Source organism: Camponotus vicinus, unplaced genomic scaffold, assembly GCF_025532165.1.
Source record: "Camponotus vicinus isolate PSW18456_S1 unplaced genomic scaffold, iyCamVici1.0 SCAF_13, whole genome shotgun sequence".
Taxonomy (NCBI): domain Eukaryota; kingdom Metazoa; phylum Arthropoda; class Insecta; order Hymenoptera; family Formicidae; genus Camponotus; species Camponotus vicinus.
In genome coordinates this window covers 3,336,086-3,359,311 of record NW_028141949.1, presented here as the reverse complement: position 1 = coordinate 3,359,311, position 23,226 = coordinate 3,336,086, and the positions used below count along the sequence as shown (strand labels likewise).

Here is a 23,226-nt window from a genome sequence, read left to right as displayed (position 1 = left end):
TTTACGCCCATAATTTCCTCTTTTATCCTCTCTCTTGTTCGATCATATTTTTCACATTTTGCCACGTAACGACGTGATTTATACGCGTTATATTACTTGCGATTAAATTGCAATAATTTTTTGCCATTTGTCCTCTATAATAGAAAATATTGACTCTAATATAAAAAAGAGAATCATCGTACGATTGAAGCAATAAAAGTTTATTGTAACAGAATTTAATTGTAAAAGTTTCATTTAAATATGCGCAATCCGTTTGATGCGTTTTGCACGGGTTAATCTGCGTATGGTGGGGAGTTTAGTTCGGAATTTTATCCGCGTACAGTGCGTACGAGAAATCAACAGGTGTACGCGTGCACACCGATGCAGGGAAGATAAAAAGACTACATCCTGCGTTTACGTGTGCGTTACGTAACCGCGTGCCGATGTGCGCACGTGAACACGAAGCGCGTCTATGTCTACAAGTTGGCGTAACGTTAAATATCATCGAGTTACTTTCATTTTTGCGCTATAAAAAGCTGCAATGAAAAATAATCGTGACATATATAAAATGTCTGACTTGTATCACGTCATCGCATGATGTTACAATCAATTCGATTGCTGAATGTATATTATTTTTTTTTTATTTCAACCCAAGAGTTGTTGATAGTTGAATATTTCCCGTAGTTTTTCGCGGCTTATCGCGCGAGCGCTGGAATTCCATTTGCTCGCTTTATTGGAATTCGACATTGACATATTCGCGATCGGCGTTATCGTCGTACAAATATGCGCGTGACGAAAAGACATCGTCAAGCAAGCAAGACGAGGAAGACGAAGAAGGACGGACTATAATGTAGCAGAGTAACATGCAGAGCGACATATACACCTGGTCGGCAGTAGCGATGTGTACGCATCGTGCGCTCCAAAACACGTTACCGTGTTACCGGTCGTACATAACGAACGTGAATACGTCCCACGACGCATCAGCATCGTGTGGGACACACGAGGATGGGTGGTAACGTCCCACGCCGGGTCACGTATGAGCGTACGTGTGCATAGGTTCCGCCGCGGCGCGAAAAGTAGGGATACCGGTGTTCTCCAGACATAAAAGGTCCATGGTCCGTGTATGTCAGTGTCAGTGAGAAAGAGAGAGTGTGTGGAACGACGGAGAAGCGTGTGGTTACCTAGATCAGCGACGGCGAGTCACTGCCGATGCCACATCGACTCGCGATATCGAATCGAAAGCATCGTCGCTCGTATACGCGGATTTGGAGTCATCTTGACTGTACTTCTGACTGGAAGGAAAGATAGAGGGAGAAAGGGAGAGAGAAAGAGAGGGAGTTTTGCGTCCAAGCGTGAGCGAGAAGCACGCGAGCAAGGAGTTCGTATTTGACGCGAGCGAGAAAGTCCCGAGGTTCGTGTACAGAAGAAACGAGTTTGTAAACGAGGCCGGTCACAGCGGAGCTTCAGTTCTCGATGAGCGACACACGCGAACGCTAAAGTTGCAGTGATTAATCAATCGTATGTGTGTGTTTTGAAAACGTTTTTTATTGCATTTACGACAATCACGAATCTTCCGATTCTTCTTGTATGAAAATTACCGTAAAATAATCGAACTGTGGGTGCGATCGGAAGAGTGTCGCGATGACTATTCACAAGAAGGGCGCCATATCAAAGACGAAGAATAAGGAGACCGCGAAGAATGGGGTGACAACCACATCCTCGACAATGGAGACGACCGAGGTTGTCTCCTCAACCAGCGTGGTCGAGGAGTCGAGACAAGTAACGGAGAGCGAAGCTAGAAGTAGCACGACAGAGGTCACGAGCACCAGTCGCGAGATCGTCATGGATTCCAAAGGTAACGTAATCAAAGTTATCGAAGCATCTCCGCAGACGGTTCAGCAGAGCACATCCGCTTATAAGACCGGGAAAAGTTCTCAGGATTTTATAGCCGGAGAACAGACACAATTGATTAAGCAAGCGAAGACGACGCACGAGATCCCACGCGAGGACGCGAAATCTCTTTCGGAAAGTCATATAGTTCGAGGAGAATCGTCTGAACGGATCGACCAATCCGTACAGATGCAAACTCAAAGCGAATCTCGCTCGACGACTCAACAATCCATCTCCTCGAGCACTTTAATCGAGAGTTCATCGACGAGCGAGGATCACAGCGGACATCGGCGATCCACTGTCGTGGACATGAAAAACGGAGATCATGCTCCTGTAACTCAAACGTCACGAGCGACCGAGAATACCCGCGCGAGCAGCGAAACGTGCGAAACGGTGACGAAAGATGGTCAAACGATATCGAATAAAACGAGAATTCGCGAAACGGAGGAAAGAATCGATGACAATGGTAAAGAAGTGTCCACATCGAGCCGGGAGGTTGACAGCGAGCGTACCATCGCACCTTCCAACGTGACAGTCATTAAAAGTATCGATGGCGTTGATAAGGACACTCGCGGTGCCGATGCGAAATCGAACATCGAGATATCGACTCGTTGTTACAAACCCAGCCAATCTGCGTGGGACGGCACATTCGTTTATGAGAAGCCCGCCGCTCCTAGAGGTAAGAATGTCGTCGATAAAACGGTATCCGTGAGTTCAAAAGTTCACGGTGACGCGCGCGACAGCGAAACGAGCGTTAAAGTCACTCAAGCGACTTCCACGGCCGAGGAGGTTATCGATCAGATCTCATCCTCGAGCACGACCGTGATACGAGATTCGAAAACGACCATCGACGAAGGTCAACTATCCGCGACGACTCGTCTTCGCGATACCGCGTCGGAGAAAGTCATCGCGGACACGATGGATTTTGCCGGCAAGGAGAAACATTCGAAAGGACCGGTTCGTTATTCGAAACTCGGCGATTCGGCATGGGACGGGAGATTTGTTATGGAGAAAACTACGACGCAGCCGAGACGACGTAACGATTCCGATATAACATTTCGCGGAGACAACGTCGCGGAAACGATCGAGAGGAAAGATTTTCGCGAAAAGAGCGTGGACGGTACATATGAAAAGGAGTCATCCGAGACCGTACGCGTTGTAAAAGGTGCCGCAGATAGCACCAGATTCATTTCCGAGGAACGACATGATGTAAGTAGAGAAAGTTCAACTCGTATAGATGATACATCGTCAAGTAAGGAAGAACATCCTGCTCGCGTATCCAGTCCGTCTCGTCGAAGACCAGCTAGACCCGGCGATTCCGCGTGGAACGGTAAATTTGTTTACGAAAAATCAGAACAAGACGATGCGAAAAAGCGTTCTCCAGCAGACGTCACTGTCGTTCGACGAACCGAGAAACGTCACGACTCTGTGGACGTTGAAGATGTCACCGAAGAACAGAACGTGTCTGAATCTGTTTCCTCTTCTTACATTGTTGAATACGCAATCTCCAACGACAAGAAGAATATCGAGAAGGTTACATCGGTGTCCGAGGTGATTCTGGAAGAAGACAGCACTGAAGATAAAACGACGCGTGGTCTAGGAAGCCCCGAAAGACAGTCGAAACGAGATGCGGCCTCGCGCTGCTATAAACCTGGCCAATCTGCTTGGGACGGTACTTTTGTCTACGAGCAACCGAAGACGCCTGATAGTCGTCGAAAGCCGGAAGACAAGCGTACAGTGAAGACTGTCGATATTCGAGATATTACGGGAGATGACTCGATCAATGAAGCTGATGTTACAACTACCTCTTACATCGTCGAACATTCGTCGAGTCAACAAAGCTTCTCAGATGTCAAGGATGCCAGTCTCACGTCGACGATTTACGAGACAGTCGTTTATGAAGGACGTCCTGTTGAAATGACGATCCGATTTGACAAGGATAAAAGCCAAGTTTCGAACATCAAGGAACGTCAGCCTAGTCCCTCTCCGCGTCTTACAACTCCCGAGAAGACATCCAAGGACAGAGATTTGCGAAGTACCAAACCAGGGTCATCCACATGGGATGGAACTTTTGTGCTGGAGAAATCGCAAGAGAAAAAACGACCGCCTAGCAGAGAATCCACTGATGGCAGACCACCGGAGAAATCTCGTCCAGTTGACAGCAAAGAGACATCCACGACCACGTCGAAGAAACATGTCAGCGACACTACCGTCGATCTTCGAAACATCACACAGGACATATCTAGCACATCGGAGACTGTGGAATCCGTCATTGTGGAGCAATCGAAAACGCATGAGAGTTACCCGGATTCGTCGAATCTCGATCTCTCGACGACTTCCGTCGAAACTGTCATCATTCGCGATGGTCAACCGGTAACGACGCAAAAAACGGTGACTACTATTCAAGAAGGATCGGCAAAGAAGCCGTCTGGTTATGACGTAATCACCGACGTTAAGAAGAGTACTGTTAAAAGTCCCGAGAAGAAGGAGCCTTATACGGACGACAGAAGTTATCGGCCTACGAAACTAGGCTCGTCGACGTGGGATGGCTCGTTCGTGTACGAGAAATCAGAAGAGAAGAAAAAGATATCGAAGGATACACATATTGGAATTGATAAACATAGTCCGACTAAAGAAAAACCGGCCAAAGTAACCGACCATAAGACAGTTACAATATTAGATACAACAAGCGCTGCTGATTATTCTACAAGTTCTACTACTGTCGAACAAAGCTTCGTTACCGATTCAAAGACATACGACATATCGAAAACTTTGATCGAGGAAAGCACGAAGGATAAAGTGCACGCGATCGATCACAAGACACCGAGACAGCCCATCGATGAGAAACCTAAACCGTCACCGCGACAGCGTCCGGAGGATGCTAGGAAGCCTAGAGATGAAGAACCGCGGAAGAGTTCGATGGATAGAACATATCGACCGTCGAAGCCAGGCGCCTCCACATGGGACGGTTCTTTCGTGTACGAAAAACCGCAAGACTCGCGAAAGAAACCAACAGGCGTAGAAGCGATCGAGAAGCCGAGAAAATCGCCAGATGAGAAATCTGAACCGACTTCGATCTCCCGAAAAAAGCCGGATGAACGTCCGGAGGATGCTAAGAAACCTAGAGATAAAGAATCGCAGAAAAGTCCGACGGACAGAACATATCTACCGTCAAAGCCAGGCGCCTCCACTTGGGACGGATCTTTCGTATACGAGAAACCAAAAGAGAAACCCGGAGATAGAAAAGTACCGAAAGATACTCCCGAAACTACGGATAAGCGGAGTCCGATTAAAGAAAAACCGAGCGACATCACCGATCACCGAACGTCTGTTACGATATTGGATACTTCGAAGGACCTAACAAGCGCTATCGATTATTCTACGAGCTCTACCCTCGTTGAACAAACTTTTGTCACCGATTCAAAGACACGTGACATATCGAAAACTTTCATCGAGGGGAGCACGAAGGATAAAGTGTACATGATCGATCACGAGACATCGAGACAGCCCATCGACGAGAGGCCTAAACCGTCGCCGCGACAGCGTCCGGAGGATGCCAAGAAGCCTGGAGATGAAGAACCCCGGAAGAGTCCGGTGGATAGAACACATCGACCGTCGAAGCCAGGCGCCTCCACGTGGGATGGTTCTTTCGTGTACGAAAAACCGCAGGACTCGCGAAAGAAACCAACAGGCGTAGAAGCGATCGAGGAGCCGAGAAAATCGCCAGATAAAAAACCGGAATCGACACCGATCCCTCGAAAAGAACCGGATGAGACGACACCGCGGCGAGATGTCACCGAGAGCCGCTATATCGAAGACGTCACTGATATCACGCGCGAGGATATCACGCGCACGTCCGAAGCGGTGCAGCGATCCTCTTACGTAATCGATCAGTCTTCAAGTTTTACTTCCGTGCAAGACGAGCGTGTCATCACTGATTTTACGACCGACGTACGCAAGGATGTGGTGAGTAACTATGAGGCATTAAAATACTTTTTTATTACCTGTCCGCAGTTGGAAATTTTTACTTAAAATTGCGACTCGCACAATTCTCTGAAATAATATTTATAAAAAGCGGATATACATATTAATTCTCTTTTCGTATTTATTTCTAGAGAAATATAGAGACAATAAGTCAAATTTTATATGTATACTTTTATATATACACATATATATACACATATATTTGATGATTTTATATCTAACATCTCATAATTGACGTTAGCCAGATATCGGGCAAAATAATAAAAATCTTACAGAGAGACACACTTTGAGTTTAGTCCTTGCTCGAACGATACTTTCACTTCCAATTCGGGCGAAGGCTAGTAAGTTCACGTGTGTGGCGCCGTCGAAAATAAATCTGACGTAATACAACGATCCGCAGCAGGATAGAGGAGAGTCAAGTGTATAGGAGAAGGAGGGAAATTTGTTTTGTTTAATCATCTGATTGTGAGACAGACAGCGATGCGTTTCTGATCCGAATTTCTACACGGCCGAATCCTGATTCGTCGAATTAATACAAAGCTTTGAGCGAAAATCGATTTCACACATGGAAGCACGTTCGGAACCTATCGTGCCTCAATCATTATACATATTATAATCATTTTACATTATCTCAATACTCGCGATGCAGAAATTTACGTCACATTCCAATAATATTATCATTACTAACACGAAAAATCGACGCGATAACCTTTGCTTTTTATTAAACACAAAGTGGACTTTGATATTTATACGTAATTGAAGTGTTTTTCTCTCTCCTCATCTTTAAAAAAATCGTCCATACCTTTTAGCGTAATTATTCTAAAAGTCAAGTAAAACTAAAATATTATTATATAATATTATATGATATTAGAAAATAAAAATAAAGTTAAAATAAAAAAATTATGCTTTGAATAAAGCAGTGGAGATATCTTGAATCGACTCTATCGATCATTGTATTACTATTCATTAAAGAGAATGTGTATGGAGAAAAAATGATTACGATTACCGCTGATAAGAGTCCTCGAGATCACCTCTGGCGTGTGCCACGGGCACACAAGTGTAATCACCTGCAATCAAGTTCAATCGAGCGCGCGTAAAGTGACAATAATTGCATCCGATATCAGCAAATTTGGCAGTGATGTCACCGTCCAATGTAGTCCGCTTAATGCACGACCAATTGAATTTCACGCGTGTTCCGCCTCGCTTATCGCACAGTCGCCTTGTTTAAGTGCCATAGAAATCTTAGTTAAGAGACGGTACGTTGGAAGAGAGATATACATATACGTTAATGTCACTTTATCACGCCGGTTACAGCATCGATAGAAACGAAAGATTAAAATAATAACGATATGACAGCCGATAATTCATTCTATCCACGCGCACTGATACGCTATATAATTTAATATTGATGTTCCGTAATCGGGAAGTAGACAATCGCGGCATCAACGAGTTTTATATAGTGACCGCGTCACTTTGATTAAAAGTTTTCATAGAAATGTAGGTCGATATCAAACGTAAAGATAAATGTCACGAATAATACTTTGGACTTCACTATTAGAACATTAGTTACAACTTCTACAATACGCTATTTAGGATTTTCAGTAGAAACTGATTTTCAATGAGATTTTTATCCGATTTTTTCAGTCCTTTGTTTCTCAACTCGCTATTTTTCTTTTTTCTTTTTTTTTTAAATAAAAGCGAGCTATTCGATCTTTTTCTACCGCGTTCCATTTTCTCGCAGTTAGGTAAGTTCTTAAAACCTCGTTCACGTAAAATTTTATGATTAACGTGCACGTTGCTTATTAAAGATTCTCAGCGCCGGATACTTCTCGCCGTTAACGACAGTGAACTTCCTTAACCGGAGATGCGGAACAATCTGAAACTTCATCCCACGCTCGCATAGCATTTCGCGGGAGTATCGAGATCGACGCCCTCGAGTTCATCCAACGTCATAGTTAGAGTGCTTGAATGCTTCACTTAAGAATACCTAGTTAATGCAACGGCGGCTTATCGCCGATAATTTGCGATGCGTTTGCACGAGCGAAATAAAAATAGACATTAGTAACTTATTACACGGACAATTTGTTTCCTTAGACCAGTTTATTCCAATTCACACAGCCGTGACTTTAGTCCGAGATGATCGATAAAATGCTTTAGCGCTTACGCTATTTCCCGTGAGTCTCGTTTAGTCTATCTTCGTGTGAATGTGTGTATTTGTCTATATATTGAATAGATATTTATCGCAAAAAATGTTTGAAATTTCGAAAAGATTCCTTGAGGAATCTCTTGGATTCTATCATTTAAATGAAGATGCTCTGCGGAATATACTTGCGTCACTTGTGATTACCATCTCCGCGTGACGACGTTAACGGGAACGATCCATCTCGATACTATACACGGTTTACACGGACTGTTTTCGATTGTTCAACATGCAAACAGCTATAGAGAGCATGCCCTACTTGCATCGAGACGCGATGATGTGAACGACGTGATATCTGCGAACACGCGTGATCGCGTTTTCCCGACGATTCGGTATTACTATTTTATGACGACGCGAAATGTGCAATGCCTGTGTTATGACATCGATAAATACGTGATATTTTATTAACGGAGCGCGATTCGTGTTTGCGATCGTACTTCTTTCAGACGAGAATTCTCCGTCAGACTTTCAGTTACTCTCTATGAAAAATATTAACGACGAGAGAAACATTCATTTTTTTGTTTAACAAGTTTTTTAAAGAGAGAGAATTATGCTCGTCGCGCGAAAATTCGTGGAACCAAAATTATGTAAACGAGCTTCATTATGAGCGACTCGCTCGTCGATATCATCAAGGACGGGCAATCAGCTTAAAGACCCAAGCTGCTTAAACCGCTAATTAAATGCCAAAACTTCATTTGATGTGCTTTATGCGAATTACGCTCGAGTGTTAAAAACGGAGAGTAAAGGATTTGGCTAACAGTATCAGCAACGTTATTTGCTTCGTTACAGAGTTACTGCGTCAAGTTGGAGAACGAGCGTGCTCGTGAGTATAATGAGCAGCTCCAACAGACCGAAAATAGATGCGCGAATTTTTAAACGAATGCATAATGTAGCACGATACGATAACATAGGATTCCCATTCACATTTTAAAACGTTCAAATTGTCAATGAAGTATTGAAAGTTACGAGCAGGAGATACTTGGAAACCCTCTACATTTGGATGAAAAATGAAAATTTGCCTACGAAAAATTTCAAGATTTTAAAAAACATGCTAATGAAAAAAAATAAATTTAATAATAATAAAATAATAATAAAATAAATTTCTTTGTATATCAAATTATCGTTTGCGTCGACGCATAATATTGTCTAGTTTTGATCTATTTTTAGAAGTGTATACGAGCGATAAATTGCGTTAACGATACGAAATCGAATCGCAAAAGTACGGTTCGGCAAGGAACGCTACACGATATGTCGTAAGCATAAAAGCCACATGTGCACCGATCTCGTGTTACCTGCATTCCGTCAAACTAAGCACTACCGGCGTTGTACTAATCTAGCTCGTGCCCACGGCGTTCATTATGCATCTACGTTTGAAGCCCGTAATGAACGCCCGCGGAAAAACGAAGCCACATTTACGTCGTTATTACGCCTTCCAATCTGTGTTAACGGGCTGTCAAGACGTTTATCGCGAACGATTAGCATATCAAACGTGACGATCGTAAATCTATGTTTCTTTTTTTTAAATAATTGTTATGACATTGACTTTAGGCAAATGAGTATAGCTACTATAAAGTCATTACGAACAAAATAGCGCCAAGTTCGTGCCAAATGGCATAGCTGGCGAATGCATAACTGATAACCTCCGCTTCCTAACAATTTTTATGCTACATTAATGCGAGTACTTAGTCATAACACGTTCCATAAAAACAAAGTATATATACTCTTAATATATATTATTATGGATATAATTCTAGATATTACAGATATTACAGATATTAATTTACAGAAGTGTGATAATCAACATTATAGTCCACATAATAATTAACATCCAACTTGCACTACGTGTTATCAGTAATTATTGGCCGAATAATAATTATAGCGACTATTGACCGTATTAAGATGGGATATCCACCTTATTTTGATACCTCTGATGCTCAATGAATCGATAGAATCGAACAATAGAAGTAATCAATAGAATCGAACAATTGTAATTTGTTTTTGTCATTCGGATTTTTTAGAGAGATGTCACCGAATCAACGAAGGAATTTATCGACAAAGAACAGGTGACTAGCATGGTAGCGCGGGATGTCGTCGATAACATCCGATTCGATGCCGTCACCGGCTCGGTACCCCTATCTCCAACGAGGAAGCCATCGCCGGAGCGGCCTGGTTATCCTCGCGGAATACCTGGACTCAGGGAGGACGATCGATCGAAACCAATTCCGGCTGCTGGAAAGCCCAGTCGACCTTTGCAGCGTGAAAAAAGTCCTCAACGACCGGCTGAACGTGACGGGTGAGTAAAAAACAAGAATATATTTTTCTTTAATTTTCTTTATATATAATTTTATATATTATTATATACTATATATCATCCTTTAACTTTATATTTATTTTTCTTTCGAGATATATGTATTTAAAAAAAAAATAAAAAATAAAAAAAGGAAAAGAGAAAAGGAATGTAAATTATACATTTATAATTTGTTAATACTTAATTTTGTTGCAAAGACCTACCAAAGTCCGACCAAAGTCGCCTGAAAAGCTTCGCGATTATACTTCGCCGACTAGAAAACCGCAACCAGCAGCCGGCAAGCCAAGTCAGCCTGCGGAGAAGCCTGAAAAACCGATGAGACCGAAGCAAGATGACAGACCAAAACAAGGAGATGAAATTCCAGATGAGGGCCCTAAACCGATACCGGATATACTCTCGAAAATCCCCCTGAAAGAACAATGTATTTGCGAGCTTTGTACTTGCGGGTAAGTCTTTCCTTAGTCAAATATTTTTTACATGAATATGCATGGAAAGAGAAACCGATATAATTTAATTCAACCTAAATTATACATTGCTTATTAAGCCAAAAATTAAAATTTTTCTCTTTTTTTCTCTGATTTCTCTAATTTTCTAATTATTCTCACATCAACCATTTTCATATATCACAAGGAGGATATAATTAACAACTATAGCTAGCGCGAATATGATTTAATTTAACTTATCTGCACGTTCGCTGCGGAGATGAACATGACTGACCTACTTTGAAACACTATTAACAAGATCAGAATACAAAACTTGTCGGAGTCGAGATGCAAATTCGAGAGGAGCACAGAAGATTGTCTCTTCAAGGCCATCTTTCCTACTCTATTAAATTTATTAGAATGATCTATTCAAAGCCGGACGTTTATTTGCTGTCTACAAATGTATCTATCTGCTTACTATCGTGTTGCTCTTTAATGTTGTTAATGCAAGATATATTCTTACTGCTTCCCATACACAATCACAAATTTGTTATGAAAAGAGTTTTCCTCTTTTCCATTAACTAACTATTTTTAATTCGTAATGAATTTTGTTAAAAAATATTTTTATTCAATTTTTTGCTATAAAAATATCGATAATAAATTCATAAAAAAACTAAGGATATTTTATTCGCATCTCTTTTCAGAACACTCTATATATGTATGCATAATGTGTAAAAGTAGGACACGAGACAGATCCTTTTATGGCAAGTTGTTTCTGGGCGATGGCAAGTCATCGCACAGGATTCCTTCCTTATTCGAACTTTTTCCAACCTACGTAGCTTTATATGACAATGACGAATGGTACAAAATTACGATACAACTTTAGCATAATTGCGTTACACACACCATCATTTTTGAAGGATCTTTATTCTTCTTCCAAGGAAAACGGCCGTTATGTTAAATAAGATTAATGTGTTGCAATATTTTTAATTTCTTTCAAGTTTTTCATACACGAAAATATCAAGATACGAAAAGAAAGTTAAGCTTTGATATTTAAACATAAAAATCATATATTTTTTCTACTTCAACTCTATTTTAGTACGTATGATTTTTCCAGTATATAACGATAGTAATTACATACGTTTTCGTGCACGTATATGCGTGTAACTAAACGTCTTGTCAGATTGAAAATCTTGACCTAAATAAGGGTTCGACAGCGCAGACAGATTCACGAAAGGCGTAAGCTCGGGGAAAATTAGTCGTGTCGTGACCGTCTCAAGAAGTAATTTGCGGTTCGTCTGCTTGCTAACGATTAGTCGTCGGAAATTTCTACGTAAGTCCGTTTAACTTTGAGAGATCTGATATAATTTCTCTCTTCTGGTTCTAACATGGCTCTAAAGGAACGTTCAGAACGTGTCACATGTAACGCAAAGTTTTATCCAATAAAAAATACATGAGAATATACTCGGCTTTCTGAGACCAAGTCTGACATTTACGGAATTACATTCCGACAGTAAAAAGAAGAGTAAGCAAGAATGACAATGATTGGAAATGTCGATACTACTCAATATAGTTGTACAAAAATAGGGTATCCCATAAACGTAAAATTATGCTCTCCAAATAAGTCGAATTGCTCTGTATAAAATATTGGCAAGGATACTTGATTTCTTTTCTCTCATCATCTACGTGTAAACTCAACCAATTGTCTTTGAAATGTAAAGTACCTTCATTGAAGTATACGTAATACATGTTTCTCAAAAAAGAGAGAAATGATAATTTTTCATTAATCAATCATAGTTTTTCATTAATTAATTGCAATCAATGTCGAAAGAAAGTTTTATAGACAATATCGTTATAACATTTTTAATACAATCGCATTGTATAAATATTTGTTTAATATGATTTTTGTCTATAATTAGGTCAAAGAAAACGTCTAATTAATTGAATATGTATCAATAACTCATTTATTAATAATTCAATTTATATCGCATATCATCAATACGTATACACACACATACACGTTGTCTGTCTGACTAATAAATACTTTTCCCACTATGCGCCACGTGCATGAATCAAGCATCCATTATAACAATCGAGTCCTATTGAATAAAATGATTTAATGTATCTAGCTTATTGCGCGTAATTCTCGCATTATTTAAAAATTATTTTGTATCTAATTTTAATAATTTATAATATAGGATATTAAAACATAATAATATGAATATTATATCTCGAATAATAACATTAAAACGCCGTGCGTTGAATAAATTAATCATTGTTATCTGAAAGTTTAATGAGACTCGTTAAAAAAAGAGTGGCGTCTATGATAGTATACTCAAGTAGTTGCGTGACAATAATATATAAGATCCGCAATTATCGTCATTACATGAATCCGGTTATAAGCAATATAGTTTTTGCTACAAATTGCAATCAGATCAAATTGCAATGAGATCATGATTTCGTTTCTATATCCATCGCGTGCAGAAATGGCGTCTGTAAATATTAACTTTGAGAGTAACGAGATATTTAAAATCACGACACAAGAGCGCGCGCAGAAACCTTTACTCATTATAAAAGGATTGATGCCCTTTTGTGTCATATTTAAATCTCTGTATGTGCCAAGCCTTTGTCATGCGGCAGCTTCGTTCGAACGAATATAAAAGCGGATAACAAGAATTTTCTGCGAAGAGAAAACGTTCTTCTTTCTTTTTATTAATATTAAACAGATATATATATATATAAGAATATAGGTAAAATTTTGTTTAATAAAATATGGATATTTCTATTTTTAACATGTGTAATTCTTTATAAGCATTTCTTTTTGCTGTTTTTTTAATACGAGAATTTTTTTAAAGCATATTCATTTCTCACATGAACTGAGAAATAGATGTCAAAGATGTTGAATCTATTTTAATTTTAAATTCTAATAAATGGTAATATTTTAGACGTCATCGCTGCCCGCACAATTTGCCTCAAGAACAATTCGAATTTCCTTATGAAGAGCCGGTACATACCGTTACTTCCTATCGTCAGGATTACGATGAAAAACGCGTGGAAAAGCAAATGAAATATTATCATGAAGATCATCTGCATACAGAAGGTGAATTTATTGGACAGAGGCGAATCGATTATGTGGCCACTAAAGGCGAAAGAGCACCGGTTAAAAAACCACAAGATCATCTCAAACCTGAGGGAGAATTCGTCAAAAGACCAAAAGAAGAGGCACCTAAAATAGGTGAAAGAGCACCCGTGAAGAAGCCAGAAGCTAGTTTGAAACTCGAAGGAGACTTTGATAGTAAGTTTTAGCACACTTGTTTTTTCTCTGATTTTTCATTGATTTGTCATTGATTTTTCATTCTGTATTGTAAGTTCTATATAAGTTTTATTTACACACACACATACAGACACACACACACAATCCAGATTTTTAAATGTAGCAAATTAAATATTCTTTTATCAAATCTACATATATTCAATATAGATAAAAAAAAATTATTTTCTCGCTTTCTAGCTGCAACAACAACAGAGCTGGTCTTCACTGGTACTCCTGGCGAACGACCGACCCCAATACGTCGCAATACTTACACAAAGATAGAAGGTGATTTCGTTGATGAAACGACGACGCGATCTCAATATATCGATCATCGCAATATTCAACGCGCTGAGATCATCAAACGAACAGATAACCTCACCGTGGGAGAGGGTGAATTCACTGTTAGTATCTCGAATAAAAAGTTTGTAGAATTTTATTTAGATTAAAATGTTTATAATATTATTGCATTCTTTCCTATTTACTCTCATACCTTTATTGTTTTTAAAAAATTACATGCAGGGTACCTCTCATATAAAGGAGGATTTCCAGACTCATGTTATCGAGCGTGAACCTCAGTGGCGTCCGAAATATCCTGAAGACATCGATCGGTTCTACAGCAAAACTGATATCATAGACAGCACTACAACTACCCAAGAACAATATCGAACTTTCGATCAGACGGATTACAAAAGCACTATTATTGTCAAAAGAGCTGACAATTTGAGACCTGAAGGACCTTTTCAAGCATTGCCTCATACGAAAGATGATTACGTTGCACCGATATTGCCACGCAGGCCGGAATTACAGAAACCTAAAGATAATTTAAGACCCGAAGGACCATTCGAAGGCCGTCCTAAGGATGATTACACACCAACCAGAGGAGAACGCGCGGATGTTAAACGACCGGAAGATAATTTACGGCCAGAAGGTCCTTTTGAAGGCCGACCTAAAGATGATTATAAACCTACCAGAGGTGAACGCGCTGATGTTAAGCGACCTGAAGACAACTTACGACCAGAGGGTCCATTCGAAGGACGTCCTAAAGATGATTACTCACCTAAACGTGGTGAACGTCCTGAAGTAAAACGCCCGGAAGACAATTTACGCCCTGAAGGATTATTTGAAGCTCGACCAAAGGATGATTACCGACCAACTAAGGGCGAACGAGCCGACGTTAAACGTCCTCAAGACAATTTAAAACCAGAAGGACCGTTCGAAGGACGGCCTAAGGATGATTATATACCAACTAGAGGAGAACGCGCGGATGTTAAACGCCCGGAAGATAATTTACGGCCAGAAGGTCCGTTTGAAGGCCGACCTAAAGATGATTATAAACCTACCAGAGGTGAACGCGCTGATGTTAAGCGACCTGAAGACAACTTACGACCAGAGGGTCCATTCGAAGGACGTCCTAAAGATGATTACTCACCTAAACGTGGTGAACGTCCTGAAGTAAAACGCCCGGAAGACAATTTACGCCCTGAAGGATTATTTGAAGCTCGACCAAAGGATGATTACCGACCAACTAAGGGCGAACGAGCCGACGTTAAACGTCCTCAAGACAATTTAAAACCAGAAGGACCGTTCGAAGGACGGCCTAAGGATGATTATATACCAACTAGAGGAGAACGCGCGGATGTTAAACGCCCGGAAGATAATTTATGGCCAGAAGGTCCTTTTGAAGGCCGACCTAAAGATGATTATTCACCTAAACGTGCCGAACGTCCTGAAGTAAAACGCCCGGAAGACAATTTACGCCCTGAAGGATTATTTGAAGCTCGACCAAAGGATGATTACCGACCAACTAAAGGCGAACGAGCCGACGTTAAACGTCCTCAAGACAATTTAAAACCAGAAGGACCGTTCGAAGGACGGCCTAAGGATGATTATATACCAACTAGAGGAGAACGCGCGGATGTTAAACGCCCGGAAGATAATTTACGGCCAGAAGGTCCTTTTGAAGGCCGACCTAAAGATGATTATTCACCTAAACGTGCCGAACGTCCTGAAGTAAAACGCCCGGAAGACAATTTACGCCCTGAAGGATTATTTGAAGCTCGACCAAAGGATGATTACCGACCAACTAAGGGCGAACGAGCCGACGTTAAACGTCCTCAAGACAATTTAAAACCAGAAGGACCGTTCGAAGGACGGCCTAAGGATGATTATATACCAACTAGAGGAGAACGCGCGGATGTTAAACGCCCGGAAGATAATTTACGGCCAGAAGGTCCTTTTGAAGGCCGACCTAAAGATGATTATTCACCTAAACGTGCCGAACGTCCTGAAGTAAAACGCCCGGAAGACAATTTACGCCCCGAAGGATTATTTGAAGCTCGACCAAAGGATGATTACCGACCAACTAAGGGCGAACGAGCCGACGTTAAACGTCCTCAAGACAATTTAAAGCCAGAGGGACCGTTCGAAGGCCGACCTAAAGATGATTATAAACCTACCAGAGGTGAACGCGCTGATGTTAAGCGACCTGAAGATAATTTACGACCAGAGGGTCCTTTTGAAGGCCGACCTAAAGATGATTATAAACCTACCAGAGGTGAACGCGCTGATGTTAAGCGACCTGAAGACAACTTACGACCAGAGGGTCCATTCGAAGGACGTCCTAAAGATGATTACTCACCTAAACGTGGTGAACGCCCTGAAGTAAAACGACCAGAAGATAATTTACGTCCCGAAGGATTATTTGAAGCTCGACCAAAGGATGATTACCGACCAACTAAGGGCGAACGAGCTGACGTTAAACGTCCTCAAGACAATTTAAAGCCAGAGGGACCGTTCGAAGGACGGCCTAAAGATGATTTTATTCCGAAGACAGCAGAACGTCCTGATGTAAAGCGACCGAAGGACAATTTACGACCTGAAGGTGATTTTATAGATCGTCCCAAAGATCAGTATATACCTGCCGAGAGACGTACGCCGATTAAACATTCAGATAATTTGTATCCTGAAGGCGACTTCGAAAGACCTGAGCCAATTCCTTACGGTCCTGGTGATAGAGCATCTATCGTACGTCATCCAGACAGTCTATTTCCAATAGAAGAATTTCCAGATAGAAAAACCGAGATAGAAACTTTTAAACCAGCAGAACGTAGAACTCCTATTAAATATAACGATAATCTTCGTCCGGAAGGTGATTTCACAGGAAGGCCTAAGGATGATTATTCACCTAAACGCGGTGAACGCCCTGAAGTAAAACGACCAGAAGATAACTTACGTCCCGAAGGATTATTTGAAGGTCGACCTAAGGATGATTACCGACCAACTAAGGGCGAACGAGCCGACGTTAAACGTCCTCAAGACAATTTAAAACCAGAAGGACCGTTCGAAGGACGGCCTAAGGATGATTATATACCAATTAGAGGAGAACGCGCGGATGTTAAACGCCCGGAAGATAATTTACGGCCAGAAGGTCCTTTTGAAGGCCGACCTAAAGATGATTATTCACCTAAACGTGCCGAACGTCCTGAAGTAAAACGCCCGGAAGACAATTTACGCCCTGAAGGCGACTTCCAAAGACCAGAGAAGGCACCTATTGGTCCAGCAGAGAGACGTTCTCCGATTAAACACCCGGATAATTTAAAACCAGAAGGAGAATTTGCACGGCCGAAATACGAAGAATATCATCCTGCAGAAAGACCTGAAATAAAAAAACCATCCGACAATTTGAGCTTGGAAGGTGATTTTGAAAGGCCGGAGAAAAGACCGATTGGTCCAGTGGAGAGAAGAACTCCATTTAAGTATACGGATAACTTGAAGCCAGAAGGCAAATTTGTAGGGAAACCCAAGGAAGAAGCTCCAAAAAGAGGAGATAGAATGGATATTAAGAGACCTGAAGATAACCTTAAACCTGAAGGAGATTTTGAGAGACCCGAGAAAGCTCCAATTGGACCGGCTGAGCGACGAACGCCTATCAAGCATCCTGATAATTTGCGACCTGAAGGTGAATTTGAAAAACGTTTAAAGGAAAAGACGCCCCTCAAAGGCGAAAGAGCAGATGTTACCAGACCGAAGGATAATTTACGACCCGAAGGTGAATTTGAAAGGCCTCAGAAATCGCCAATCGAACCAGCAGAACGGCGTACTCCAATTCGACACGATGACAATCTGCGTCCAGAGGGGGAGTTTGTTGGACGACCAAAGGATGACTTTATTCCTAAACGTGCTGATCGACCGATTCAGAAGAAACCCAAGGACAACTTGAAGCCTGAAGGAGAATTTGTAGGTAAACCGAAAGATGACTACAAGCTGACTAAAGGAGAAAGAGCCGAAATTGTAATGCACCGAGACAATTTGAAAATGGAAGGCGACATAGATATTTATCGATCACGAGACGATTACGTGACTACATCTAAAAGAGAGCGTGTGGACATTATTCAGCGCGAGGATAATCTAAAAATCGAAGGCGAATTTGAAAGGCCTCAGAAATCGCCAATCGAACCAGCAGAACGGCGTACTCCAATTCGGCACGATGACAATCTGCGTCCAGAGGGTGAGTTTGTTGGACGACCAAAGGATGACTTTATTCCTAAACGTGCTGATCGACCGATTCAGAAGAAACCCAAGGACAACTTGAAGCCTGAAGGAGAATTTGTAGGTAAACCGAAAGATGACTACAAGCTGACTAAAGGAGAAAGAGCCGAAATTGTAATGCACCGAGACAATTTGAAAATGGAAGGCGACATAGATATTTATCGATCACGAGACGATTACGTGACTACATCTAAAAGAGAGCGTGTGGACATTATTCAGCGCGAGGATAATCTAAAAATCGAAGGTGAATTTGAAAGGCCTCAGAAATCGCCAATCGAACCAGCAGAACGGCGTACTCCAATTCGACACGATGACAATCTGCGTCCAGAGGGTGAGTTTGTTGGACGACCAAAGGATGACTTTATTCCTAAACGTGTTGATCGACCGATTCAGAAGAAACCCAAGGACAACTTGAAGCCTGAAGGAGAATTTGTAGGTAAACCGAAAGATGACTACAAGCTGACTAAAGGAGAAAGAGCCGAAATTGTAATGCACCGAGACAATTTGAAAATGGAAGGCGACATAGATATTTATCGATCACGAGACGATTACGTGACTACATCTAAAAGAGAGCGTGTGGACATTATTCAGCGCGAGGATAATCTAAAAATCGAAGGCGAATTTGTCGATATTCATCGACGAGACGATTATCAAGTTACACGTGGTGAACGTAGCGAAATTATCAGACACGAAGACAATCTCCGTCCCGAGGGTGATTTTGTATGTGAACGTCCAGAAAAGATACCGATAGGTCCGGCCGAGAAAAGATCTCCCATCAAACATCTCGATAATTTGAAGCTGGAAGGTGATTTCGTGCAGCGGCCAAAAGAACACGCACCTACTAAAGGTGACCGAGCAATCGTCAGGAAGCCCAAGGATAATCTGAAGTCTGAGGGTGATTTTGAGAGACCAACAAAGTCGCCCATTGGTCCCGCTGAACGGCGATCACCCATCAAGCATCCTGATAACCTTCATCTGGAGGGAGAATTCGTCGGTCGATTAAAGAAAGACACGCCATTGAAAGGTGATCGAGCGGATGTGAAGAAACCGAAAGATAACCTTCACCTTAAAGGAGAATTCGCGAAACGTATCCCGAAGAAAGTAGAGCCGGCCGAGCGAAGATCGCCGATTAAACACGAAGACAATTTACATCCTCAAGGAGACTTCTATATCGTGCCTAAAGATGATTTTACTCCGAAGAGAGGAGATCGCTCGCCGGTTAAAAAACCCCAGGACAATCTTCGTCTCGAAGGTGAGATGGAAGTATCTCCGAAGGATGATTATAAGCACGTGAATGGAGAACGCGTGGAAGTGCGTCGACACGAAGATCATTTACGTATGGAAGGACAGATGGATATTCATCGTTCCAGAGATGATTATAAGAAAATTACAAAAGTGGAGAAAGTGGATGTTAAGAAACGCGAAGATAATCTCAGAATGGAGGGCGAGTTTATCGATGTGCGTCGCAAAGACGATTATGTACATGTGATTGGTGAACGCGTGCCAATTAAGAAGCATTTAGACAACCTCCGTCCGGAAGGAGACTTTGACAAACGTCAAAAAATCGTGGTCGGCCCCGGAGAAAGAAGATCGCCGATCAAACATCCGGATAATCTCAAGCCAGAGGGTAGTTTCGAACGTAGAATCACAGATAAGGTTGGTCCCGGTGAACGACGGACGCCGATTCGTCACACTGATAATTTGAAGCCCGAAGGTGATTTTATCGGACGCCCGTGCGACGATTTTACACCCAAAAAGACGGAAAGAGTCGAAGTTGTGAAAAGAGAAGATAATTTAAAAATGACAGGCGATTTCGAAGGCACAACGTCTCATAAATCGACCTATACGGTTCTGCGTGGCGAACGCGCGGATATCAAATCGCACGAGGATAACTTAAAGATTAATACCGGCACTATGGAAACGAAAACGACTACCAGAGATACTTACACGCCTTCTAAACAAGAACGTTCTCCCGCTGATAAAATAGTAAATCGTCGAAAACATATGGAATCATCTATTTCGCTTGGTGACGACACTACTGTAATGACTACGACGAATCGACAGAACTACAACACCTATACGAAGCGTACAGGAAAAGATATTGCTGCTAAGATGAGTCAGATAGAGTCCGATACAAAGAAAATCGTAGAATCGCAAACTCTGACAGACGGAACGGTTATTACGACTATAAAACGAACCTCAGCTCATTCCGATCAAAGAGTCGCTAATGCTCAAACTGTTAGTCAGCAACAACAAGTACAGCGTGTTAACGATCATCGTACCACCCAGCCGATCGAGGACTCACCATCTGGATTGCAACCTATTGATACACGAAAAACGGTATCCAATCAACATCACGAACAAAGAATGCACTTAAACGAGCAACATCTGCGATCGCAAAATGTAGCGCAGACTCGTCGAACAATCGAAGACAGATCGATTACGGAAGGACTGAATCATCGAGGACAGATCGTACGAGGAGAAGATACATCTCATTACGCAATCGATGCTGTGCACGGCGAGCATCACAGACAACAACATCAACACGTCGAGCGTCATCATCAGGAAATGAGTAAACGTGATTACGTGAACATGCAACACATGGAAAGTCGGCAGAAATCTGCGATGAGACAGCAGCACGAGCATCATACCGTTTCCAGTCAGGCGCGATACAATTCGAGCAGTCCGGAATTCCGGCAGACGATCAACGGACAAACAATTGTGGAAAAATCGCACGTCGATTCGGCCAAGAAAATCAGTCATCATCGCAAGAACGTGATATCCTCCTCGTCGGCTGACGTCAACAATGCAGTGCTTTATCGTAATGGTGGCGTCACTACATCCACTGAGGCGCTTCACACAATCTCATCGACAGCAGCGGATCAACGAAAAAGTATTTCGAATCTAGCCGAGAGCGGACAGTATATCAGCAACTCGAGCCACAGCAACGACAGACGTAGTTTGACCTCACTACATCGCAGTTCTAAGGAGGCGAATCCTTGGGCCTCTTCCAGCTACGAACGCCCGCAAAGAATCGTGCGACATGACAACCTGACTGTCGGCGGAAAATTCTATTCGCAGAGCGAAGCGAAAAATTACGGCAACTTCTCGCAGAGTTCCCAGAAAGTGGAACGAGTACGGAGGCAAACGAATGCATCTCACATTAATTTAGGCGACGGCAGTGTCGTTAATTCTAGCATGTACAAGAGAGAATACGTTCCTAGGAGTAGGGGACCGTGTCCAGCCGCTCTTTTAGAAGCAAAACAGGCTCCCTTCAAACATACTAGAGACACACCGAAGCACAAATTTTACATGCCCGTTGTATCCAACTAAATTAGTTTACTAACATGTTTTATTCAATTTTCCGGAAATATTATGCTATATGATATTAATGCATTCTAAAAGTTTTCCTTGCAAAAATGGTTACATTTATATATAATATATAAATATCCATTATATATTATATACACATATAGTTTTCTGGAAGCTTTATTTTGTCATATTGATTATATTGGATAAAGATATATAATGCTTAATAATTATAATATTAATTAGTAATTATAATTATAAATGATATAATTATAATGATAATTAATTGTTATAATTATTAATTTATTATTAATTTTATATTAGTAACTATAATAATTATAAAAATATATAAAATATAATTATAAGAATATATATAGATACGTATCTTTATATACGTATCGTAAATTTTATTTTTCAAAGTGCTCGAATTTTTCCATGACTGATAATCTGAAAAGGATTATTTAATAATGCGGGCTGTGATAAACTCGCGCTTGAGAAAAATTAATTTATCTTATATTTGTTGAAAAATTATTCTAAGCAAAAATATTCGCGGATATTTATAGTCGTTTTTTTTTAAATTACAATATCAACAAACAAGATTTAATCTATGGTGATAAATGTCTCTTGTAGCAATATTAAAATTGTTGAAATACGTATACCATATAGAATTATGTCATTATATGGCGTTACGATGTTATACATTAATGTACGCTATCTCTTTTTTTAGGACGCAGTCGCAAATAAAAATAATTATATTATCGATATATAAAATCGATCATCGCTAACTTTTGTCTCACTGTTTGTTCAGATAGGTAGACATTACAAATTTCTTTCTTCTTAAAACACGTGTATACAAAGCAATAACTAGAGCTTAAATCCGTGATATGATCGGACCTAATGGAACGTTAGTTTCGTCCGATAATTAGAATAGTACGCGCACTACGCTATTTTGCTGACTTTGCTTAATACGAAGTTTTTATATTGGCAATGAGTTCTCTCGCTTATTTTATTTAATTTTCAGCTTTTTTTATTGTGTTGCACACATAACATTAGATTCTATGATTTTCATTATATTATAAATTATATATTATATTTATATATTAGAAATTATACATTATATTTTTTCTTTTCCCCCTTTTTAGTTGTTTAATATCCGTTATAAACGGATAATTCAACTACTGGATGTTGGTTTATTTACTTTACATTGAACACTTGTTTTAATTTTTTGAATAAAATTGGTTCGTAATTATTTGTCGCACGAATTTTATTTGTT

At 40.9% G+C, this 23,226-nt stretch overlaps 1 protein-coding gene and 1 long non-coding RNA gene across 2 annotated transcripts in view; one reads left to right on the top strand and one right to left on the bottom strand.

Annotated features, from left to right (window-relative positions):
* The window catches only part of LOC145964469 (uncharacterized), a 49,893-nt gene that overhangs the window by 7,417 nt on the left and 19,250 nt on the right, over positions 1 to 23,226 (bottom strand). The gene's annotated exons all lie outside the window — the stretch shown is intronic.
* Positions 887 to 23,202, top strand: Sdb (SAXO downstream of blistered). The gene is made up of 6 exons (XM_083087320.1): positions 887 to 5,835; positions 10,072 to 10,346; positions 10,559 to 10,807; positions 13,729 to 14,078; positions 14,295 to 14,497; positions 14,616 to 23,202. Exons 1-6 carry the CDS (start codon positions 1,621 to 1,623, stop codon positions 21,975 to 21,977), a joined length of 12,654 nt encoding a protein of 4,217 aa, XP_082943446.1. The 5' UTR covers positions 887 to 1,620; the 3' UTR covers positions 21,978 to 23,202.

Coding starts and splice junctions, on each gene's coding strand:
- Sdb (XM_083087320.1), top strand. CDS start 1,621: ATGACTATTCACAAGAAGGGCGCCATATCAAAGACGAAGAATAAGGAG. Junction 5,836..10,071: donor CCGACGTACGCAAGGATGTG/GTGAGTAACTAT, acceptor CGGATTTTTTAG/AGAGATGTCACCGAATCAAC. Junction 10,808..13,728: donor TGCGAGCTTTGTACTTGCGG/GTAAGTCTTTCC, acceptor GTAATATTTTAG/ACGTCATCGCTGCCCGCACA.